The sequence below is a fragment of the Gorilla gorilla genome, chromosome 17 (assembly GCF_029281585.2).
Source record: "Gorilla gorilla gorilla isolate KB3781 chromosome 17, NHGRI_mGorGor1-v2.1_pri, whole genome shotgun sequence".
Lineage (NCBI taxonomy): Eukaryota > Metazoa > Chordata > Mammalia > Primates > Hominidae > Gorilla > Gorilla gorilla.
Window position 1 is genome coordinate 91133292 of NC_073241.2, and position 24907 is coordinate 91158198.

At 41.4% G+C, this 24907-nt stretch overlaps 1 protein-coding gene across 6 annotated transcripts in view; it reads right to left on the reverse strand.

Moving 5' to 3' along the window:
- Positions 1 to 630: 630 nt before the first annotated feature.
- The window catches only part of RNF152 (ring finger protein 152), an 86319-nt gene continuing 62042 nt past the window's right edge, over positions 631 to 24907 (reverse strand). For 5 of the 6 annotated variants that reach the window (XM_019014194.4, XM_019014193.4, XM_063699279.1 and 2 more), the window contains one exon: positions 3662 to 9190. In XM_019014194.4, the coding sequence (XP_018869739.1) occupies positions 8444 to 9055 (612 nt within the window). In that variant the 5' untranslated portion in view covers positions 9056 to 9190 and the 3' untranslated portion in view covers positions 3662 to 8443. Of the gene's footprint in view, positions 9191 to 24907 lie in introns of all 6 variants that reach the window. The other variant, XM_004059493.4, reaches the window with a different exon arrangement.

The window sequence follows — 24907 nt, forward strand, 5'->3', positions numbered from 1 at the left end:
TTTTAAAACTGTGGGGATTACTTTATAATTTCCCAGAAAGCCAAAGCACGCTTACACCTGCACCCATGCATATCAGGTCATTGATAGCCCTTAATTAGGAGTAGGCTACCTGCTAAACTAAATTGAAATTCATTGATATGATCCAGTTATCGAAAGACAGGATGCTTTTCATCAAAAAAGTCTCTCCAAAATACCCTATTCATGAGAACATTAATTGAAGGACACCTTTCCAGGCTCAGGGCCAAGAGGCCAAGTCACTCTACCCCACTTCACAGGGGCTGCATGAAGTTGCTCTGTATACGGTGCAACAAGTTGTTCTGTATATGATTCACTTGGGACCTGGGGCATGCAGCACAATTTCTAAACAGTGGAGGATAAAGGAAGGGCCACCAGAAGGAAACCCAAGTTGCAAAGACAAGCTTGGGCTTACTCATTAAAGATGTGTTCTTTGGCCTCTCGGAGGAGCTACTTGAAAGTCATCTCCACTTAAAATCCTTGGCTCAGGATCTTCTTACTGCTTTATCACCCAAGTCTACTAAAATCCTTAGAATAACTGATGATGAAAATCTCAGCTAATTTTTTTTCTTTTCCTGGGGCTAGGAGGGGGGGAAAAACCAATACGTGAGTCTATTTGAAATCATTTTATGAACTTTAATCATAGCAAATGTGTTTTTACAGTAGTCATAAAATCAACATTACCACATATACAAAGGACAAGACACCAGTTTGGCATACAAAAATACCATATATTAAAATTGGGTTCATTGGAAAACTCAGGACTGGCTAAGACACCATCTATAACAGAGAGAGCAAGCAAGAATGCTTTTAAGACATTCAGATTTATAAACAGCAGCTTGATATCCCCTTTACGAAGTCAATATTTGGCAACATTTGGACAATATTTTCTACACAGCCCAGCAGCTCATTTATCTGTAGGGCTATTTGGCCCTTAAAAAAAAAAAAACTCCTAAAATAAATAATCCACATAATTGTAAATGAAACACATCAAGGATTTGAGTTAATAGCCTCTGAGCAGCATTAATATAGCTATTAGACTGGAGTATTTGTTTTCAAGAGGGCCAGGGAACCCACCGCTGAAGCCGTAGGGTGGGAGGAACCCTGGGTTGCAGCTACATGGCTTATGTTGGGAGTTTGTAACAGCCCCAAGCTGAAACCAGCTTCTACACCCATGACTGTTGAGTGAGGCAAACACAAACAAGTGGTGAAATGAAAAAATATATGACGGCAACCAGGATATATAAACTGAAATATTCTTGAACTCATTTTCCCAACAGTACTGACATACTCAAGTCAGGATAGATCCACAGGAACAGGCCTTGCATTCCATGGTTAAGAGGATTCTAGAGTCTGTCTGCACTGACGTGGCAACCAACTCTAGAGCAGACTCTGAAATTGCCTAGTGTGCTAACAATACAAACCACGAGCATAGGATAGGGTGATAGGGAAAATGGGGCCTCCTTGGACCCTCATGAGCTGAGCACATTACCCCACATGTCTTCAACTGAAGCATCCTGAATTGAACTTGGTAGTCCATACTGGAATGACAGATTGTGCTTGACTAAGTTGTCCTACTTGTCCTGTGCTTCTTTCTCCAGCTGGTTTCTGCCATATCTGGCCTTCAGCTCCTATATGTCTTGTTTTGCAGCTATACTCTTCCTTTATTAAGTATTTTCTCCCTCTGTGGGTATATCTGCCTGTCCCTTCACATAGACCCAGTGCTTCACGTCTCCCTTTCCCTCTCCCTCTCCCTCTACTTAATAGTTGGGTTGTCCCTCAACCCAGAAAATCCTATGAGGATTTGTAAATGAAATCCTCATAGGATTTTCCTAAAGCACAGTGTAAGGTACCAGCTACTGTGTTCTCCCACTATTTAACAGAGGTATCAACTAGATCCCCTTTAAGAGGCATTTGTCATCTCTATTTCCTTCTGCTTACAGCCCATGCTCTTCCACCACTATTATATCCAACTGTCTACTTCTGGATTTTCAAAAAGCAAATGTTGAATTAAAAATGGGCCATCCCTTTGGAAAACTCCTGTTAGAATAACCCAATAACTCACACCCCAAGGAGATTACAGAAGACTTTCACATGGGCTACTAGCCCTACATCCCATGGAAATAAATTTGGAGCAGTGTTCTAGAACAAAGACAGCTACAGGGAAGCACTCCCACGAAAACAAAGAAAATGCATGCTGTTGCAGACTTCAAGAGGTCCCTCAGTACTCTGCCCCAAATATTACTGATTGTCCCTAAAAATATCATAGTATGAATAATATAAAAAACCTTAGATTAGAATAATAAAATCTAGCTAATGAGATGAGTATTTCAAGCACCACTACATCATAGGTGAGATATATATAGTGGGATACCCCAGGCAGTGAATCCTGAAAAAAAAAAAAAAAAAAAAAAAGTCATTGGCTCGACTGAGCAAGAAAATTTGTGCAGAAAAATGGGAACCAAATTGCAGGGATTTGGGAATAATGGTGCACTCGCCCTAACCACTTGAGCAGATCCAAAAAATAAGGTATTTGGAAGAAATTAAATGCCCCACCTGCTTATGTTCTTCAATGATCAATGGCTTTCCAATAAAATGTATACAGTAGAACCTACCTCTTCATATATTTGAAAAGTTTCAAGTGTTTATATAGACACTCCCAAAGGTAGTTAGTTTCACATAACGTATGCAGCCCATAGCAACAGTTAGGAAATTAGCATCTAATCCAATATTGTATAACTCACAAATTGGAAAACACGACTAATAACAGTTTTTTACTGAATTTTAACTCCAATTACAGCTAAATTGTGGTGTGTGTGTGTGTGTGTGTAGTAAGTCAGTTGTGTCAGAAAAATCAATGGCTTGAATTTCCACTTATCTTTTAGAAGTGTTTCATGTTGGCTGGGTGCAGTGGCCCATGCCTGTAATCCCAGCACTTTGGGAGGCTGAGGCGGGTGGATCGCCTGAAGTCAGAAGTTGGAGACCAGCCTGACCAACATGGAGAAACCCCGTCTCTACTTTAAAAAATACAAAATTAGCTGGGCATGGAGGCGCATGCCTATAATCCCAGCTACTCAGGAGGCTGAGGCAGGAGAATAGCTTGAACCTGGGAGGCGGAGGTTGCAGTGAGCTGAGATCATGCCATTGCACTCTGGCCTGGGCAACAAGAGCAAAACTCCATCTCATAAATAAATAAATAAATAAATAAGTGTCTCATGTTGAACAAAATCCAGCAACTGAACATCGTTGCTTTTTAAATAGACTACTACTTTCAAAACAGCTACTGAATTATCTCGACTATCTTATTCTTCTCAGTAGTTTCTGTTTTGGTAAGAATTACCTTGTAGGTGACAATTTACTGAGAATGATGGACATGTCATGGAACAGCTTCTCTATCTAGGTCAGGGATGACAGACTGACTACCTGACACTTCTTATGTGGAAACAAAATGCTGACTGGTGGGCAGCATCACTTTTCTGAGAAAAGATAGAAATTGAAGTCTTTTGTGTATCACTCCTTTTGCACCGATAACTTTTGAACTTCTATCTTCCTATTAAGGCTAAAGAAAGATTACTATCTTGGCAAAAAAAAAAATTAAATGATTTTTAAAGGCAAGCTAAGAAGGAAAGTCTTGCACATTGATGAGTTCTAGAAAAAAAAAATCAACCCATTTCTGCTAAAATGAAGTAAATGTATTTTGTATATATTCCATTCGGAAAACAATGAAAAGCAGACTAACCAATTTTGAAACAACATAAGTTTTCAAATAAAGGGATGGGAACTCTTAAAATCAAAATCTAGACTGGAATAAATACCAGATTATCAGTAAGAATCTGGTCTTTATAGGAAATATATCTCAAACTGAATTTTCTGCTTCCTTTTATTTAGCTAAAAAATAATTATTGTAGCTTTAGTAAACTTCAAGTCTTTAAATTTCATGGGCAGTATTTTTTACTGTTAAAAAAAGTGCTTTTGTGCAAAGCTTCAAATCTTCAACTCTTTCAGGGATAACTGAAATTTTTGCTTAAAAAAGAAAGACACTAAAACAATGTCAAATCTCATTCTAAAAATAGTACCTACATTTTAGTTTGGCATCTGAAAAATGATGCCCACATATGCCCACACCAAATACAACGACAAGCTGGCCAACTTCAAGGGCAAACAAAACCAGTCTGAACACTGCAAAACATGCTTGCTCTTAAATTTGCACCTTACTAATACAGCAATGAAGTTTGGATAAGATACTGGAAGTGAACGGGGATTTCATTAGGCTTTTTTTTTTTTTCCTGTAACATTTACTTTTTGGCCACAAGACCCTAGACACAATTTCACAGTACAGATCATGCATAGCTTGCAAGTCAAACGTTTTACAGGTACTGTCTAACTACTATTTTTGGACAGTAGGTTAACATGCAGCTAATGATCCCAGAAAAGGGGCTTAATAAAGCATTCTTTAAGCTTCACTGATCATTCCTTGGCCTAAAATCTATAAGCAACAGTTCCAAAGGGCAACAATGAATTTTTACTGTCATACTTGAGATCACATACTTTTTAAGCCCAGAAAGGAATGTTTTGCCTTTTGCCAACTGCATGTCACTAGCCCACAAACTCTCACCTTAGCCTCACTGTTACTCCATTAATACCTTGATGCTGGATCCCCAAGCGCTATCACCCAGAACTGCGTCGTTCAATATGGCAGCCACTAGACACATAGGGCTATTTAAATTTAAGCTAATTAAAATTAAATAAAATTTGAAATCCAGTTCTTCCCTTGTAGTAACCCCATTTTAACTGCCTAAAAGTCAATGTGCCTGGTGGCTACCGTACCAGACGGCACAGGTTTTCGAGCATTTCCATCATCACAGAAAGCCCTATTGAACAGTGCCAATCTAGAAGATCTCACAGGTTATACCATCACATGGTTTAACCTTCAAGGGACCCAATCTGTAAGCCATGCAAAAAATTAAACTTAATTCTATTTTTAAAGAAAATATCTTAGAGCTTTCTGATCATTAAGTATGACTGGAACCAAAAACCAAGTTGCCTTTTCATCACATCTTATGCCCCAAGTCATTATACAAAATTTTTCCAAAGACAATGCTTCTTAGTAGCATTCTTGGCTCTACTTAACATATTAAGCATTCTCTTCCTTATTTCAAGATCATTAATAAAGATGAAAATTCATGCTTCTTATAGTTTACTATTTATACAACACTCATTGTCCTTTACATACAAGTGGGGTGGGAGGTTTGGACACCAATGTTTTACAATTTTAAAAATTCAAACCACATGGTTTGATAGTTGTCTTTCAACATCTATACTCATCCCTAAGTCAACACTCCTTTCATTTTCCCAGAGAGGTAGATGCTAACTAAAATGAGTACATAAACCTACAAAAAAAATTCTTTAAAGCAATAGTTGACTCAGTAAAGGGTATTCATCAACCCTAGAAAGGATCATAGCCAGATAGAGATATAGACAGACCTAGGATGGAGCAAGAAGACACTGTAGTGCGAAGTTCATATCCCCCCTTTTCTGCAGAATTACAAAACGGACTCATCTACAAAATGAAGCCACCGGAGGCTGCTTTCAGCTCTTTCTGTGCTTTCCAGTTGTGACTTTTCATTAATGTGCAAGTATGAATCCTGGCCTCTTGTGTCAGTGGACTTTGGTCACATGGGTAGATGTGTTTGTTAAGGGTCATTGGTAAATGCCAGAAGAGGCCAGAGCAATGGGATGCCAAGCAACATTAAAACATCATTAAGCCTATAAAATTCTATCTGGGAGACTGAGATTCTCTCTCTCTCTGTCTCTCTCTCTCTCTCTCTCTCTCACTCTCTCTCTCTCTCTCACACACACACACACACACACACACACACAAGAATGCACACCCCAACAAACACGTACACAAATAACTGCAAGCAGATCCATTTAAACAATTTAAACAATGTTTCTTAGGTCAGTAAGACTCACAAAAAAAATCTGATTTTGGTTGTTATTGTTAAATTTAAGGTCAAGAATCTACCATACAGCCGATTAATTTTGCATTGCTTAATGGCAACTCTAGCATGGGATTGTTTTTAAGTAAAAGTTCTATGGACATTTTTACTCTACAGATTTGCACTAAGAAACACAGGACACTATCATCACACACATTAGTGTCTATATCTAACCTACTTCAACAAGTAGAACTCTATCATGTACTATACTACAGGGTCAGTCATTTCATACTGTACAGAAACATATGCAGATATCACTCACAAAATTAATCTGAATATGGCATAGCTTAAAATTGCAAGGGCAAAGTCTATTCGAAATGTAGCATTCTTAATGCAACACTTCTGTGGTGTGTGTGGGTGTGTGTGTGTGTGTGTGTGTGTGTGTATTTTCCTCCAAGAGGAATAGAAATTAGGTCAGACATGCATTACGGCAGCCTGGGAGAGTTTGAGAAATTGACACTAACCCAACAGTATGTTATGTTATGTAATAGAGGATAGTATTCAGCTAATATGATACCTAAATTATTAATGCCAAATAAACCCTAGATTATTTGTTGTATAATGCCCAAGAGCTTACACAATAAAATGGCATTTTAACCTAATTTCTATTTTCAGCTTTCAAATACATTTCCTAAAGGTTTTATGACAAATTTGAAAAATCAGAGCTCACAATTTTATGTTGAATTCTCATGCCAATTAGCAGTATTAGCTTTGTATTCTAGCCATTATATTTTTGTTTTATTTCACATTAATTCCATCACTTTTATATGCATATTTTGTGCTGCTTGAAGATAACAGGTAGCATGTAAATAAATTAAATTGTCTTGACCTCACAGGGCTATTTTCTAGCCTTGCTTTTTGGAACTAGCCCTGCTTGTCTTTCCTTCACTTCCCCCCACCCTCCTCACCATTTTCAGGGATTCAGTGGAACATAAAAACAGTTATATTTATAAGTGGAGTCCTTGTCACATACCACTTGCTTCATGAATTCCATAAAAGAAGTTAGATGAGAACTGTAAAGCTCACAGCTATTTCTGAATGCACATGCACCCAGGGATAGGAATTTATCACGTACTTCTAGCAGATCTTTCTTCATGAGCATCTATGGATCACTACACATTTAAGAACATTTGACAGTTTATGAGGAACTGGTCCACTTATATTGGGAATTTGAGCTGTTAGTTTACCTTGCCACCTTTCTTGGTAAAAACGTGTTAAAATACAGGAGATCTTCTCTCATATCAACAAGAGGAAACAGGAATTCTAACTGGCTTAACTCTTGTGGAAGAGGATCTTTCAAAAAAGAATCATAGGCCATCTATTAAAATGCCCGCCTGGGTTGACCATCAGTCACAACACTCACGGCCAGGGCAAGACTCCAAAACCAGGAGAAAAGACACTCTTCTGTTACTCTCCATTTGCCTCTTACAAAATGCAGGACTTAAATACACAGAAGAGGAGCGAGTGTTGCAGGTAACGTGTAGGAGACTACTTGCTGGGTCAAGATGTCCAAGAAGTGGCCACCGCTTCAGAGACTTGACTCATTCATGCCCAATGAAGTCTTCATCCCAGGATTCTTCAGCAAAGACTCAAACACCTGAGGTAAATCAAATTAGACACACACACACACACACAAATACACAATATTTACATTTGAAATTCTTATTTTGTGAGATGGCTTGAGGAAAATCGGCATACAGGTTTCCCGTGGGATTAGACATTTCTCATGATTTCTCGGCTTATTGCTCCCCTGTTGAGCTTTCAGTTCCATAAACACGTAGCGAGATCTAATTACAAGTGAAGAAAATGAAGGTTCATGACAAAACACAACACATTGGAGACACTTGTTCAAATATTTTCTCCAAATAAAATGACTGTCCATTTTGACTTATTTTGTTTTGGTGCCATTCAAAATGTATTAAAAGCCTTAGCAACTAAATGAAGACTGGGTTTCAATAAAAAGAAAAAAAAAATAAAGAAGCCAGCAGTGCATGTCTTCACTGAATTTTTACACGGATTCATAGGTTTAATTCTACTTGTCTACAGAGCATCTTTGTTTGAATCTACCGCATTTAGAGAAGGTCACATTGTACGCACTTGTACAGTTTAACGTCTAAGTAGAATATGTCTATCTTGTAACATGATTTTGAAAAATCATAAATTACAGTCCATTGAATACATGATTATGAGGATGCATGCAATCATCTTCCAAGCTGTTGCCATCAACACTCAGAACAATTCACCTGGTATCTTGTTGAGACCACACCTTCTGCCCTTTGTGTCTGTCTTGGGGTAATCAAGAGGCAACCCAGAGGCCAGCGCTCAGCACCAAATGGTCAGTGTTGCCCCCCATCTTCTCACTGGGATCTCATCATCAACCTGCTCAACCCCTAAGTTGGCACCCACAAGAGACTTCCCTGCAGCCCTCTTCAGCCACAGGATATCACAGTGAAGCGCTTAGAAATGCAAGACATGTTGTGAAGCACGATGCCGAGGAGGAAGACCAAGACGCAAGCCACCAAGATGACAGTGCACACCCCCGACCAGGTGGAGCTTTTCACCACGCCCCGCCTGTCCTGCTCCTCCTCCACCGCCTCCTGGGGAGCCCCACCTTGCAGAGGCTGCTGTTCAGCAGGGATGGTCACCACGGTGACGGACTTCTGCTGGCTCCCGGGCAGCAGGCGGCAGCCCATGTCTCCGGGCAGCAGCGCACGCTCCTTGGAGATGGGCAGGGGCAGCATGTAGCACCCATTGCTGGGAAGTTTGATGAAGACCGGGGTGTGCTCGGAAGTGTGTGGAATGGCGATGACAGCCAGGACCTCCGGGTCATCCGGGAGCTGCGACACGGAGAAGCCGGGGGGCAGCTTGGTGACGCCACGGCACCAGGGGCACCGCACATCCTTCTGGCTGGTCCTCATCTGCTGGAGGCACACTGAACAGCAGGTGTGCTTGCAGTCCAGCAACTTGGGCCTGCGCCGGGGGCTGTAGTAATTGAAACAGATCTGACATTCCAGCAGAGAGTCCTGGGACAGCGTCTCCATGGTGGACCGTGAGCAGGAAGGGCAAGGCCAAGGTGAAGGGGAAGGAGCTGCTTCTCAGAGGCCACCGCCCTGTGTCTTTGCAGTGCAGGTGATGGCGAGCTCACAGGCATCCAGTACTCGCAGGTGTGTTCATTTCTGAGAGAGACAAATAATGCAAACAATCTTAATTATTTCAAAGAAGTTGAGATGTCAACATATCTAATGGATTTATACCATTGCTCAAAAGTCTTGACACTGGGCCAAAAGCCTAAAAATTTACCACTCTTGAGACTACAGGATTCCCATAACGCCCAGTGAAAGGTGAATGAAAGTTGTCTCAGACAGCATGTCATGGCAAATACTTTATTCATTTCTAAAAAAATGAACAACTCCAATAGTTGTAGACGATGCATCTGTATTTCATAAAGAGGGTGTCTTTTGTTTCTGTTTTGTACGTTTAAGCAAGCTCTGGGTCATCCTTCTAAAATATACTAGAGAAACTTTCCTGCTTCCAATAAGTTCATAGCATTTCCTAGAAGTAAATTTCTCTCCTTAGATCCTCTGACCTTTTTTCCTGACTCTACTTACCCACTTGTAAGTCTTAATTGCAAGATTTAGGCAACTTCACAAACCTAGGTACTTCCTATAACTAGCTCGCTCAGTTTACATATATGGGTTAGGATTGTTCCTCTTCACAGAGAAGGAAAGTGACACTGCAGAAGCAGCACATGAAGGCATCTTTCATCTTTCCCAACAAATCATTTGAAGAGAACAAAACAAAAAACCCCAAACAGCAACAAAACCAAAAGCAGCAGTGAAGCTTAAGGCAGTGTGGATCACAAAAGCACACTCATCACAAAGGCATCACTGACATTTTCCAGTCAGTTCTTTTTGTTTCATTACTACTTAGGCTTGTACCAAGTAACACAACTAAAAGCAAGCACGATTGACCCATGAACAACACAGGTTTGAACCACATGGATCCACTTAAGTACGAATTTTTTGAATAGATACGGTCAGCCCTTTCTATGAGTGGGTTCTGCATCTGCGACCAAATGACATCAAAAATACAGCGTTCTCAGGATGCAAAGCCCCTGTATACCGAGGGCCATCTTTTCATATTCTTGGGTTTTATAGCACCAACTGTGGGCCTTGAGTATTCGCAGGTTTTGGTATACATGGGGGTCCTGGAACCAATGCCCTCAGATAGAGAGATGACTGAACCATTAATTCACTAATTGAAATCAAATATTCTATAGTTAAAGGTTGTCAGGGAAGTCTGGCAAGCATTCCTCATTGTAAAAAAAAAAAAGTGTTAGCATCCTGGTATGGAGGGGAGGCAGAGAAACTTAGTTCAACTTCACTGAAGTTTGGGAATGTCCTCTAATGCTCCACTGGCATTTCAATAAGGGCTGCCTGACTCAGTTTCCCATTGAAAGCATCCAAATTATGTGTCCCTGGATGGAGCCATGATGACTCTAGAAAGAATTACTCAACCACTATTGCAGAAAAAATTGCTAGTCCTAGAACCCCACCAACACCTAGAGATGGGAGCTATAACAAATAGATAAGATCCTTCACATTTTTCTTAAAAGTGACCCTTCTTTTTCCTTTCTAATTTCCTTTGTGAAATTAAGAAAGCACCCCCCCATCACGATATATAATGTGTTAACAATCAAAATTAAGAATGCACCAAAAACCAACCTGGCCGGCGTGGGGGCTCACACCTGCAATCCCAGCACTTTGGGAGGCTGAGGAGGGGGAATCGTTTGAGCTCAGGAGTTTGAGACCAGCCTGGGCAACATGGTGAAACCCTATCTCTACAAAAAATACAAAAACTAGCCAGGCATGGTGGCAAGCACCTCTAGTCCCGGCTACTCAGTAGGCTGAGGTGGGAGGACCACCTGAGCCTGGGAGGTTGAGGCTGCAGTGAGCCATGTTTGCACCACTGCACTCCAGCCTGGATGACAGAATGAGACCCTGTCTCAAATTAAAAAAACAAAAAACAAAAAACAAAAAACAAGAAAAAGCAAACCAGTTCAAAGACAAAAATAACCACTGTTAAAAACTAGTAACAATGAAAAGATCAACATACTTTAAAATACATTAGCTATATTAGAAACACTTAAGTTACTGAAAGTGAAATACAGTAATGTAGCATTCAGAAAGTTCATATCAGGATCAACTACATAGCTATCCACTAATTCAAAAAATATTTATGGAATATCTATTATGCACAAAGCACAATGCTAAATACTGTAGGATATAAATCAGACCCAGATTCTACCCGAAAACAACTTAAACCTAGGTAAGAAGGAACACACGAATATATTTTTTCTTTCATTCATTTATTCATTCAAATTTTCATTGCATATCTACTATGTGTCAAGCGTGATGTTTCTTTTTGTCCCTTGTAACTAAGATCTTGTCATTGCCCATAAGAAAGTCCTGGCCTAGAGATGGGAGCGCTAAGTACTTAGACAATTGTAACGTAAATACAAGGTACCCTAAGGGAGCCGAAGGAATCAGGGGGAGTTTAGTGAAAAATCTGGATTATGGAATTAGACACAAAAAATCAGGGGACAGGCTATTTTCAGGTTATGGAATCAGCATGAGCAAAGGAAAGAAGGTGAGCGATTACAGAATTATTTCCTATTCTACCTGGGACACTGGCTAGAGGATTGTTTCTAATACTAGAGTAACTTACAGAAGTCTTCTCTAAGAGTTTGATCGTTTTAGCCCTTACAGTCTCTGATACAGATGTCTTTTAAAGAAATAAAACTCTCAGAGAACCTGCAAGCACTCTCCCCAGACCCAACCAGGGATAGCAGATCCCACAGGGAGGGGAGAAATGAGCTTAGTCAGGCACAGGCCAGAGACTGTGGACCGTGGGCAGCCCCCAGTGCCAGGCCAAGGATTCAGGAGTTTAGAATGAGCAATGGGAAAACACCAGAAAGGTTAAGAGTAGCAGAACAATTCATTCAAGGGAAGACTGGAAAGACCTATTGGGAGGCTATTACATTAGGCAAGAGTTAATGAGTAGCTGAAGTGAAAAGTGATGATTAGGACAGAATGATGAGATGTGAGAAGAGGTTCACAGAATTCCAGCAGGATCTTGCAGGGTATTGCAATGAGGTTGTACAGTGAAAGAAGCCAAAAATGAAGCCTTTAGAGGAAGGTAATATCATGATGAGAAATAAGGATCATGAAGAGAAATACAATGCGTTCTGTTCAGGCCATATTCCACTGGAGGTGCTGGGGAAGGTATTTAAGTTATTCAGGAAGATATTAAAGAGTCAAAGAGAAGGTCAGGCACAGTGGCTCACGCCTGTAATCTCAGCACTTTCGGAGGCCAAGGCAGGTGGATCACTTGAGGCCAGGAGTTTGAGACCAGCCTAGTCAACATAACAAGACTCTGTCTCTACTAAAAATAAAAAAATTAGCTGGGTGTGCTGGTGGACACCTGTAATCCCAGCTACTCAGGAGGCTGAGGCAGGATAATCACTTAAACCCGGGAGGCGGAGATTGCAGTGAGGCAACATCGCACCACTGCACTCCGGCCTGAATGACACAGTGGGACACTATCTCAAAAAAAAAAAAAAAAAAAAGAATCCGGCCGGGCACGGTGGCTCACGCCTGTAATCCTAGCACTTTGGGAGGCCGAGGCAGGCGGATCATGAAGTCAGGAGATCGAGACCATCCTGGCTAATATGGTGAAACCCTGTCTCTACTAAAAATACAAAAAATTAGCCAGGCATGGTGGCGGACGCCTGTAGTCCCAGCTACTCGGGAGGCTGAGGCAGGAGAATGGCGTGAACCCAGGGGGCAGAGCTTGCAGTGAGCAGAGATCGCACCACTGCACTCCAGCCTGGGTGACAGAGAGAGACTCCGTCTCACCAAAAAAAAAAAAAAAATAGTCAAAGAGAGTAGGATAAAATTCTTCTATAATTTTATATCCAAGGTAATACATTTTTTTTTCTTAAAACAAAATACAGGGTTCGTTGGTGAATCCTGCTCTATCTCTCTCCAGGTGAAAGTGCACAGACAGCAATCAGGTGAGACTATGATTGACTCTACTGAGATGTAGCTGTGCCTGTGGGGAAGGATTGCTCACGTTGAGCTACGGGTGGGTAGGAACAGTAAAATTGAGGCAGGGTACAAAATTTTACAGACTCCTGCAATTTTATGAATTTGGAGAGACTTTTCCTTAACAGGAAAACCCTCAATTGCAAATGAGGTTGGGGACAAAAATGTTTCATGACATCATATCAAAACAAACCACCGATTTATGTATAAACCTTTCTTCTTTCCATACTATTTACCTTAACTTCTACATCACAACGTGGGAGGTAGCTCAGCAGAGTGGGAAGAATGGAGGTTTGGGACTCAAAGAACCTTGGGCTCAAAGCCTAGCTCTGTCACTAACCAGCTGTGATACCAGGCCAAAGTCATTTACCTTCTCTGAGCCTGCTTTCTCCCTGGCCAAGCAGGGATGATGGAGTTGTGGCTGAAGGTCAAGTGAGCTCAGGGGATCCACATACTTCCACACAGTGAAAGGTTCAGAGAGGACAGGGCTTGTTCTCCACTTCCTCTCCACTCAGTCTAGTGCTCTGCACTGAGGCACATATCTGCCCAGAGGCACTTCCTGGCTATCAAAGAGCTGCCACTTGGAACAGCTTGGGAGGAGGCATGCAAGTGTTCTTCCTGGCCCTGCCCCAAGACCTGCGTACCATCATTGGTCAACAAAACCAATATGCAATTTTATTCATGAATTTATGTTCCAAGTAATGTTCCCTTAATTTGTGTTAAGCTCCCTTAAAATTAGATTATCCTATTCAATTTCCAACTCTATCCAAGTAAGTTCTAGGCCTTACAAGCCATTTTGACAGCAGCCTCTCTGATTTATGCACTGATTTGTTCTACATGAAGCCAGCCTGTACTGCATTCCAGTTTATTTTCTGGAGCATAATTCGTAATGATGATGATTCGTTAGGCAAAGAGAAGGAAATTTATGAGGCTACGGAGTGAAGCTAATGATGGATCATTCTTTCCCCCTTTCATCATGAAGTCTAAAGACGTGCATCAACTATAGAAGAAAGAATGGAAACAAAGTCCATGTAGACCAGAAAAGAAATTCAGAGTTCCCTGTCAAGCGTGTTATAATAAACACATATCAGTGATTACTTTAGAGCAGGGGTCTCCAACCCCCAGGCCACCAACCAGTACCAGTCTACAACCTGAAAGGAACCAGGCTACATAGCAGAAGGTCAGCAGCTGGTGACAGACAATTACCGCCTGAGCTCCACCTCCCGTCAGATCAGCGATGGCATTAGATTCTCATAGGAGCACAAACCCTACTGTGAACTTCACATGCGAGGGATCTAGACTGCACACTCTTTATGAGGATCTAACTAATGCCTGATGATCTGAGGTGGAACAGCTTCATCCTGAAACCATCGGTCCCTACCCATCCGTCCTGTGGAAAAATTGTCTTCCACAAAACCCATCCCTGGTGCCAAAAATGTTGGGGACTGCTGCTTCAGAGACCTGTTTGGCATTGTTTTCCTTACAGGAAGAGCAAGATGTGATACTCCAATAAAATACTCATTAAGATTTAAAGGGAAAGAGTACTTCAGTAGAATGCATAAGAACAAGTATATAAGAAAATATATGAGAACAGTTTTTAAATGTCACCACAATTTATTTGAAAAAAACTTAAAGTCAAGATCAAAGGGAAAAACAGACGACAAAGAGAAGAACAGTGGCTCGGGGAGGGCATTCTCAAAAAATAGATGGCTCCCAAGATAGAACTTATTTCAAACATAACCTCATAAAACAGTACATAGTTACATAAATAATATTAATTGAACAATATATAAATAAACAAAAGGGGTCTTTGTGTTGTTGTTGCTGTTGTTATTTTGAGGCCATAGATGTTTTGTTCTTTTGAAAGTCCTTTACAATAACGATTTACTTTCACAAAATAAAATTTCTTTTTAAAAACTATACATAATTTTATGCATCTTTGAAAACGTACAGGTGTGACAAAGTGCGCCCATTCATTTGGTAGGTGGTAAAATAGCAAAGATCTCCAACATTGAATTTTTATAATCCCAGTTGCTTTTAGAAGTCTAGGCATATGAGCCCAAGGATAAAAAAAGCCAGTGAAGTAGATAATCCAGATAGTTTTACTCTGCTTACACTCTTAAGAATCTTCATACATTCTGCGACAGTGGGGTTAATTATGAAGCCTCTCTGTGGAATTGTGGCCTGAGCTGATATTGATTACATCGGGCTGACCTTGAAGTGTTCCATTTGATAGTCTCTATGAGGACCTTAAATTCAATGGTTGTGTTGAGAAAAAAACTCAAATGCAGAGAATAAACTAGGCACTACATTGCTTTTCCTTTCCTATTGAAATAGCACATCTTTCTGATACAGGCCATCTACTTAAATCTTCAACAAAATATAAATATTTGAAATGGGATTAAACAAAATAATCACAATTCCATTTCATCTGGTATGTCAGCTGGCTTGCCAGCCACTTAGTTATATTGGATCTTAGCAAACACTCCAATTAGTGGCAAGAATGGGAATGCCCAGTGATAGATGTGTCATTGACTTTTTGTCCTCTGGTAGCAAAGAGCAATCCTTCCAGGACACAACTGCTGCATACATGCGTAGTCCAATTGATGTAACTACAGTCATTGTTTTAATGGAGCAGGACTTTGACAAATCTCAACTGAGAATTCCATTGGCTCGAGCTCTAATATTTGCACAGTTTCCTCCTATGAGCATCCTGGTTTGCTGTATTTGATGAAGCAAAGAATCCAGAAAGTGAAAATTGTCGTTTAAACATGTTTTTTGTTTTTTTGAGATGGACTCTCACTCACCCAGGCTGGAATGCAGTGGTGCAATCTTGGCTCACCGCAACCTCTGCTTCTTGGGTCCAAGCTATTCTCCTGCCTCAGCCTCCTGAGTAGCTGGGATTACAGGTGCGCACCACCACACCCAGATAATTTTTTTTGTATTTTAGTAGAGATGGGGTTTCGCCATATTGGCCAGGCTGGTCTCGAACTCCTGACTTCAACTGATCTGCCCATCTCAGCCTCTCAAAGTGCTGGGATCACAGGCATGAGCCACCACGCCCAGCCTTTTGGTTATTTAAGATGTTTACATATTTAAACAGGGAATAGGGCAGGCGATGCTGACAGTGCTGGAGGCCAACTGGCCCAGGTGGCGGAGGCAGGCAGGATGGGACAGAGAGAATAATACTGGCTGAACCAGACAAAAGCAGCACACCATCCAGAAGGCCAAGGTCACCCCAGGGACTCACCACACAACTGAAGGCCTGGCCCTGCCAGCACAGCCCACTAGTCAACTGTGGGCCCAATTGGCCTGGGTGCAGCCTAGGTGCTGTCCCTGTCTGGATGTGCCATGGAGCCAAGGGCATCCTGTGCCAGGGGACTCTGCTAGGGCATGTGCCAATTCTGTCACTACAAAACTCAACTAATCAAGCACCATGGTCACCAGAGAGGTATTTACCCAGCCCCAGGTGCATTTTGTTTATGTCAAATTAACAAACAATGAATGAATTTGACCCCTCCATGGTTTGGTGATGCATATTTAAAAATCAAAGTATATTGGAATCTAGACATTTTTAGGAATTAAAGCCACATGTCAGTATTGCAGTGAGTGATGATAACTACTGGTTTTTGTTTGTATATCTGCCAATCATTACTATTAGGAATCAGGAGATAAGGATTCTAGCTCTTATTCTGTGGTTACATAGATAGGTTACCTTAGGCAAATAACCTCTAGATGAGCCTCCTATTTCCTCCCCTGACAAATGAGGACTCTGGATTAGATGGTCCCCTAAAGCACCTTCTAGTAAAAATATTCTATGACCTAAATAATTGCTGAAAACACTGCTGGGTTTCCAACCGCGTGGCAGTACTGCCAGGCCACTTATTCTATGCTTCTCATCCCTGACAGATCATTTACAAACATTATCTGCTAGTGATCTGGCAAGAATGCGCATTCATGGGAGATGGGGGAGTGGGCATATAAACTACTTAGAAATTTCTCCCTTGATGCCTTCAGCTTAATGAGTGCATCTAGCTAGAGCCCATATCCTAACAGAAAATGCTACAACTTCAATTTTTTAGCAACTATCAAAAGAAAAACTCCTTCAAGTCTGATCAGTAGCCTTCCCAGATGAAGAAAGATATTCCTATTACCCAAACTTGTTACCAGATGAAGGGGGTCCCAACGCTACCTTGAAAAGAGGCTGCACAGTTTTCTGCCTTGTGCAGGAAGCCAAGGTTAGCGCTGGCACTCATCAAACACATGGCTTTATCTTCATTTGCTCTGATCACTCAGTGACAGTCAAGAAAAAGTTGCTCATGATCATTAAAGCAGGAAAGAGCTATAAAAGACTGTCAGGAGATCCCCAGGCTCCCTGGAAAGAGGGAGTGATAAAAGATGCTGACAGACAGACAGACAGGCAGGTAGAGCAAATAAAGATGATCAATTACCCTGACTGCCAGAATTCTGAATAGAGTTGAAATAACTGACAAATCAAGCACACAGGGAAAGCCAAAGAGATGAAAAAACAAAAATCCTACTAAGTCTTACCAGCTGCTGAACAGCTACAAAGCACATAGAGGTGAGTAAGCAGATATTTATTGTGAACTCACCTTGTGTACTATTCAAGGAACCGGGGTTGCCATGGCAAACAAGTGTCCTACCCTCAAGGAGCCTGGATGTACAACCAGAAGAAAAGAACCATATAAAGAGAACCATGGGAAAGAGAGAAGGGTAGACAGAGCACTGGAAGGAGACTCTTCTTCAACTGAGCATGTATGTCCAATTGATCATATATATATAGGGATTAAACAGAACCTTTAAACAGAACTATCATTGCCTGTCAGAGCCAGAAAGGACATTTGGAATTTAAGGAGCCTACAAGCTGGCCCACTGTTCTTTCCACTCCAGAGATACTGGAGAGAGAAGAAAACTCAGGGGAAGGACAGTGGCATTTCCTCTATTTGATTAAACATCACAACTGACCCTGTCAGCATCATACAGGGAGACTCCAACCACAAACCTCAAGAGATGCAAGATATTAAGATGGTAACTTAAGGTCTGGAGGCAGCTGCAGACCAGGGAAGCAAGCAGTCATCACTGGAGGTGAAGGGAGGGTTTGAGGGCTGAGAGTTGTGCCTTAGGGACTGCAAGGGCCTCCAAGTAGCCAGGCTCCCTTGGAGAACAAAGGTCTCTCTCTGCTATAGCCCTCCAGTGCCCCTACTCCTCATGTCCAATATATACAGGACCCCCAAAGGCCCAAAGTTCCCATGTACAAATTTACATTTTAATAAAATGAATTACACATGTTCCCTACTCCTAATTTTTTTTTTTACCAACCACAAATTCCAGAACAAATTGAAACCTTAAGTCAATTTGTTGGCTTTTTAAATATTTTCCCATTATATTTTATCTATGTCAGGGACCCACAACCTTTTCCCAGAAAGGGGCAGGTAGTACATCCAGCTTCTAGGCTTTGCGGATCCTACAGTCTCTTTCACAGATACTCAACTCTGCCATCAAAGTGTGAAAGCAGTCATAGTATCTCAAGGAATGAGCAAGGCTATGTTCTGTGGGGACCCACTGAAAACGCCAGAGTTGGTATAAAGACTATTTTAAGCTGGAGGCATTTGAGACTCAATAGATGCAGAAAGAAGACTTGTGGGGCATCCCTTACCTGACCAAAAGCAGAAACTTCTGAGAAATGAGAACTGCCATAAATACCTTCTTTAGGGCAGGTCTATTTCCAGGAGAGAAACAAAGAGAAATCCACCATAAATCCCCTCTCCAGGGTAGTTTCACGGTCACAAAGAAGACAGAAAGACCACTCACACATGCAAACACACATCTTATCACAAAAACATTCTTATCTCCCGTTTGAACTCCTAAAAACCCATTTGTCTTTCCTAAAGATACCTATTTGTTCTTCCCATAGAGGCCTTTCTCACCTTCCTCCCTTTCCCCTACTAAGTTAGGTATGTAATCCTTACATTCATCCGGGCACATGTTGTATACATATATAAACTTTTTTTCCTCTTTACATGTTTTTGGTTACTTTCATTTGCACGTCCATGATACTCAACCTGAGAAAGAACTTTCCCTCCGCAACAGTTCTAATAAAACTGCATTTACAAAAACAGGCTATTATTTGTTGACCTCAGATCTACATCATTTTCCATTAGCCCTTCCCTGATTCTCTTAAATTTAGTATATTACTCTGGAGACACCTACCTCGAAACCAGCTTGTTGCTCTAACAGTGGTTACCTTACCTGAGTTTTCTGTCAAGCTCCAGAATGCAAACTGTTTTCAAAATTATTGTGCATTCTATTTTGGAGATAATAAGGCTTACAGATGCAACTTTGTTTTTAAATAACTGTTTCCAGACAACCAGAAAGAGCTGAGCAAAGAACATAAACAATGGCCATCATTTACCATTATTGAGAACATACAGAAAGGGGTCAAATCTTTCTTCATTCTTTGAAATATGGATCTATTATTTCAACAATATGGGCAATGGCACCAAAAGTCATAATGATAGCTCCAGATTAAAGGTAATTCCTTATTTGATGAAACTTCACAAAGACATGATGATAAATTCCTCCTTATAGTCTGAACTTTGGCCATAATTCCCGTGTTCCTTTGCATAGCTATAGCAGGCCACAAAGTAGCTGAATAAATTTCGATTTGGCCAGGTTAATCTCACTCTACACAGCAGTATCGTACGGTGGGTCACCTTGACCATCAAGAAGGAACATTGAATAAATTGCCCAAACACATTCAGTATTCCTTCAAAATACTAAAGAACATGTATGATTTCAGACGAGTAGAACTTCATTAATTTGAGGTACCCTAAGGCTGGAAGGAGGTGCAAGGAGGGAAAATCTTGGCTCAATGAAAAAACAAACAACAACAAAAACCTACCTAATTGTTAAGACTCATTTACTTTCACACATTAAAAAATATATATTTCTTTAAACTTCCTCAAATTACCCAGAGAACATTCTATATCAACACTTGGAAAGAATGGTAAAGTAAAAGGCCAGTGGGTTTTATAGATATCTCTTTAAGTAAGTCTATTCGAAAGCCATTCATAACATTATTTTCTTTGAGCACAGAGTGTTTATTGCTGCAATTTCTCTACCTACCCTCAATATTGATGATTCATGGCACGAGTTAAGCCTTACACTGAAGTTGCAAAGAATTCCTAAAGGCATTGGTACTAAAATTAAGCACTACAGGGAGTCAGCTGTCAGTCTGCTCATTACGTCTGCTTTTTCTTACTTCCAGCTGCAGTAACTCAATGAGGGTTGATTTTCCATTTAGGCAAGGTAAGAAGGAAAGAAAAAAGTACAAACCTTGAAACTAGATATGGAACAGCGGTGCAACCCAACACCATCCATCATTAATCCACCTTTTCTAACCTAACAAAAAATCCAGATTTCTCCTCTTGCTTTCTTAAATTTATTTTGTAGTCAACTTTAAGGCAAAGTGTATCAGCAATAAAATGCACATATGTTCAGCGTACAGTTCAACCAGTTTTGACAAATGTACTCACCTGTGTAACCACTATGCCAATCAAGATATTTCTGCCACCCCAAAAGGTCCCCTTGTGCCTCATGCAGTTCATACATCTGCCCCTATCTCTGCCACTAATAGCCACTGCTCTGCTTTCCAGAGAATTTGAGTTTGCGTTTTTTCTTCCTTCCTTTCTTTTTTAAGAGACGGGGTCTTGCTATGTTGCCCAAGCTAGTACAGTGACTATTCACAAGCATGATCATAGCTCATTGCATCCTTGAACTCCTTGCCTCAAGCAATCTTCCTGCCTTAGCCTCCCGAGTAACTGGGACTACAGATGCACACCACCATGCCCAGCTACTTTTCCAAAAAACATTTTTTTGTAGAGACGGGATCTTGCCATGTTGCCCAGGCTGAAGTGCAGTGACACAATCATAGCTCACTGCAGCCACCAACTCATGGCCTCAAGTGATCCTTCCATCCCAGCCTCCAGAGTAGCTGGGACTACAGGTGTACACCATTGCACTGGCAAATTTATGTATTTAAAACCCAATCCATAGGCATTGGTTTAGAAAAAAAAAGTGATAATATTCTCAGTGCACTTTAGTGTGTTTTTAGAAACAAAATTTTCATCCAACTTCATATTCGTACTTCCCAGAGAAAGCCATAGAGTAACAAATACTACTATTAACGCAGGCACATTCAAATGCATATTGAGTTAAAGGCACTACTCTAGGTTTGGGGAATCTGAAGAGAAAAAGATAGGGCCCTCTCCTGCTAAGGCCGGTGGGGAATACAGGCAGCCACGCTTGACGTGAAGAAACTACAGTCGTGTGATTGATACTTCACGCGGGAGTATCAGATTGAACTGGAAGAAGGAGCACCTATGTCTGTCTGGGGCAGCCAGGAAGGATTTTTCAAGAAAAAGTAGCATTTCAATGTCAAGGGTGAGGACTCAGCAGACACAAAGGCACAGAGACCAAGACGAGGGGAGGCAGTGCCCAGGGTGGTTACGGGTAGGGACCAGAGCCTGGGACCTCCAGTAAGTCAAATACCCCTGCAATAGAGTTGTTAAGATTAACATGCATTCATACATGTTGAGCATGTAGGGCAGCACACGGCAGGTGGTTTAGCTCTTCTCCTAGCGAATATCACTGTAAGGGGAGGCAGGAAGGAGACGCAGGGCACAGCCTGGAGGACTGGCCTGCCCAGTGGTGTGCAGTGTGACAGTTCTCAGGATGACTAATCAGTTCCGCCAGAGGAGGCACAGACCCAGAGACAGATGGGGATTAAGGTCCACTCTGCCAGCCCCAGCGCTCTAAAGCAGGGGTGGTCCCAAGGACCAGAGCGGCTGTCCCTGCAGCTGGGATGGGCCAGGTCACTAGGGGGCAGCAGAAGCAGAGAGCAAAACAAGGCCCAGGGAGAGAGGAGAGAGGGGAGGGAGAGAGAGAGAAAGAGAGAGAGAGAGAGAGAGAGAGAGAGAGATAGAGAGAGAGGGAGAGATATCGGGGGAGGGAGAGAGAGAGATTGGGGGAGGGAGGGAGGGAGGGAGAGAGATAAGGAGAGAGAGAGAGAAAGAGAGAGAGACATCGTAGGGCGGTTGAAGGGGAGTGAAGAGGGGAGGACCAGGAGGTGAGGGGAGAAGGAGCAGGATGCGGTCCAAACCTTTCCCCTCCTCTTCCAATCCAAAGCAAGGGGTGCTGAGAAAGGCCAAGCCTCCAGGAGTAGCTGGAAGCGGAAGTTCTTATGTTGTGAGAAGTGAGAATCTGAGGAATGGAAGAGAAAGACCGGTCCCCTCCTATTCTGTAATCTGGGTTTTGTCCTGTAGGCTGTGGGGCTTGTGAAGACTTCAGGGGGGCAAGTGTAACCATTATAACGGCGTTATTATTGCTATTAATATTCTTACTATTTTAGCCATTTGAAAGTGTACAGTTCAGTGGCTTTAAGTCACCATCATGTGTAGCCATCGTCCCCATCTATTTCCAGATTTCCAGAGCGCTTCTTTTTTTTTTTTTTTTTGAGACAGAGTCTCACTCTGTCGCCCAGGCTGGAGTGCAGTAGTGCGATCTTGGCTCACTACAACCTTCGCTTCACGGGTTCCAGGGATTCTCCTGCCTCAGACTCCCGGGTAGCTGGGACTACAGGCACACGCCACCGTAGTCTGGCTAATTTTTTGTATATTTCGTAGAGATGGGGGTGTCTTGGTATTTGGCCAGGCTGGTCTTGAACTCCTCACCTCAAGTGATCCACCCACCTCGTCCTCCCAAAGTGCTGGGATTACAGGCATGAGCCACAGTGCCCGGCCCTTTCCAGAGCTTTTTTATCATCCCAAACAGAACTCCATACTCATTCAACAACCGCTCCCCATTTCTCCTGCCCCCAGCCCCTGCTAACCGGTCACCTTTCTGGCACTATGAATTTGCCTGTTCCAGGTACCTCATAAGAGTGGGATTGTACACTATTTGTCCTTCAACCATTGTCCTAATATTTGTCTGGCTTATTTCACTAAGCATGCCTTCAAGGTCCACCCATATTGCAACATGTATCAGAATTTCCTTCTTATGGCTGAGTAATATTCAATTGTGTATTATTTTTTCTTTTTAAGCCACTCTGGCAGCAGAATGAGATATGAATTGGCAGAGGCTGAACTAAAGGAAAGAGGGGCAAGGCTGGAATGAAGGTAGGGATGAAGGAGGAGGAAGAAGGCTTGGAGATTGGCTGGAAGTACAAAGAGCTGAGAGTGAAGGAGGAGTATAGAAAAGATCCCTGATTTCTCAGTGAGGCAGCTGGATGGAGGAAGCATTTTTGAGGGGTACAACTGTGACAAAGGTCAGTGAAGAGAGTGGCATCTGAAGGTTACAGAGATGGCCAATACTCTCTGAATCTTGACATTTTGTACCTAGCAAAGTCCTGACTTGTATGTGTAATTTAGACAACTATTGGGAAACTAGCTTTACCCTTTAATTTTATTTATATGAAGTTATATTTCACCAAGTCTATTAGACAATAAAGAAATAGGTATTTCCATTAACAGGCCTTCTAGAAAGAAACAAAGGATGTGGAAGAGACTATGAATCACAAATATTTATGTTTATAGAGATTAAACCTTAACAGCACTCAAATTCTTCTCATCTCTGAAAAGCTGCAGCTAAGTACTTAGAAGCGGTTCTGTGCACCAGGCTGGAGCTGGTCCTTAGGTCCTCAGATCACCACTGTCGCTAGTCCACAGCCACTTCCTGTCTTGTAAATCCCTCCCACTCTAAACCCTGGGCTGTGATTACAGAATCAGCTCGGGGAAATGCTCGGATTCATCATCTTTCCCTTTGCTGCTTATTTAGCTTGAGCTCCTTCCTCCTCTCTAAGTGGACACATTTTACAGACTAATGAAAGCTTGCCCAGCACAGTAGATGGCACACACTGGGCACTAATTTATTCAATAACGCCAGGATGAAAATGCATCCTGCTCTTACTGTCTCCCTTATTATATCCATAATAAGAACATTCAACTTTTTAAGGAGCCAGGAACTGAAATGTGAGGTTATGGATTATTCACACTTTTATAACCAAGACTATGCGCAAAGTATTTAAGACGTAAGATAAAAAAAATAAGCAATTTAGAACACAATGCTCACTTCCTACTGTCACTAGCTACCCTCAAAGCAGAACAAACAAACAAACAAACAAAAACCACTGTAAATACAATTTCTATGTCGGATAGAAAGCAATAATTCATTTAATTAAAAATTTTACATGTTAATGACTTCTATTTTAAAAAGTGTCCTGTCAAATGGTAAAAACTTAAAGTCCTGTCATCAAAAAGAAACAATTTACTTCCAGAACATTTTAAAAAATTATGCAACCTATTTAAAATGTAAATAATATTATAAATATAGTATTATGTGTGGGGGGAGTGTGGGTGTGTGTAGGGGTGTGTGTCTTGATCTGTAATCATACTCACACATATAGACCAAATAAAATCCAATTCATTTTCTTGAAACTAAGAGACACAGTTCCTAAGCCTTGAACTTGTTTTGTTGGAGTCGTTGCAATTGTCCTTCATAACATCAAATGTATTCAGTTTTAGGGGAAGTCAAACATTCAAGTCACATTTGTAAACTGTTGAGAGCCACTAAACATATTAATCGATAATAATCAACACTTAATAGTAATTTCTACCAATACAAAAGGATATATTTTTGATTGGGGTGAATTCATTCTAAAGCATTTCAGATGTGCACAAGTAGGAAAGTCTGTACTGCTATTATTCACAG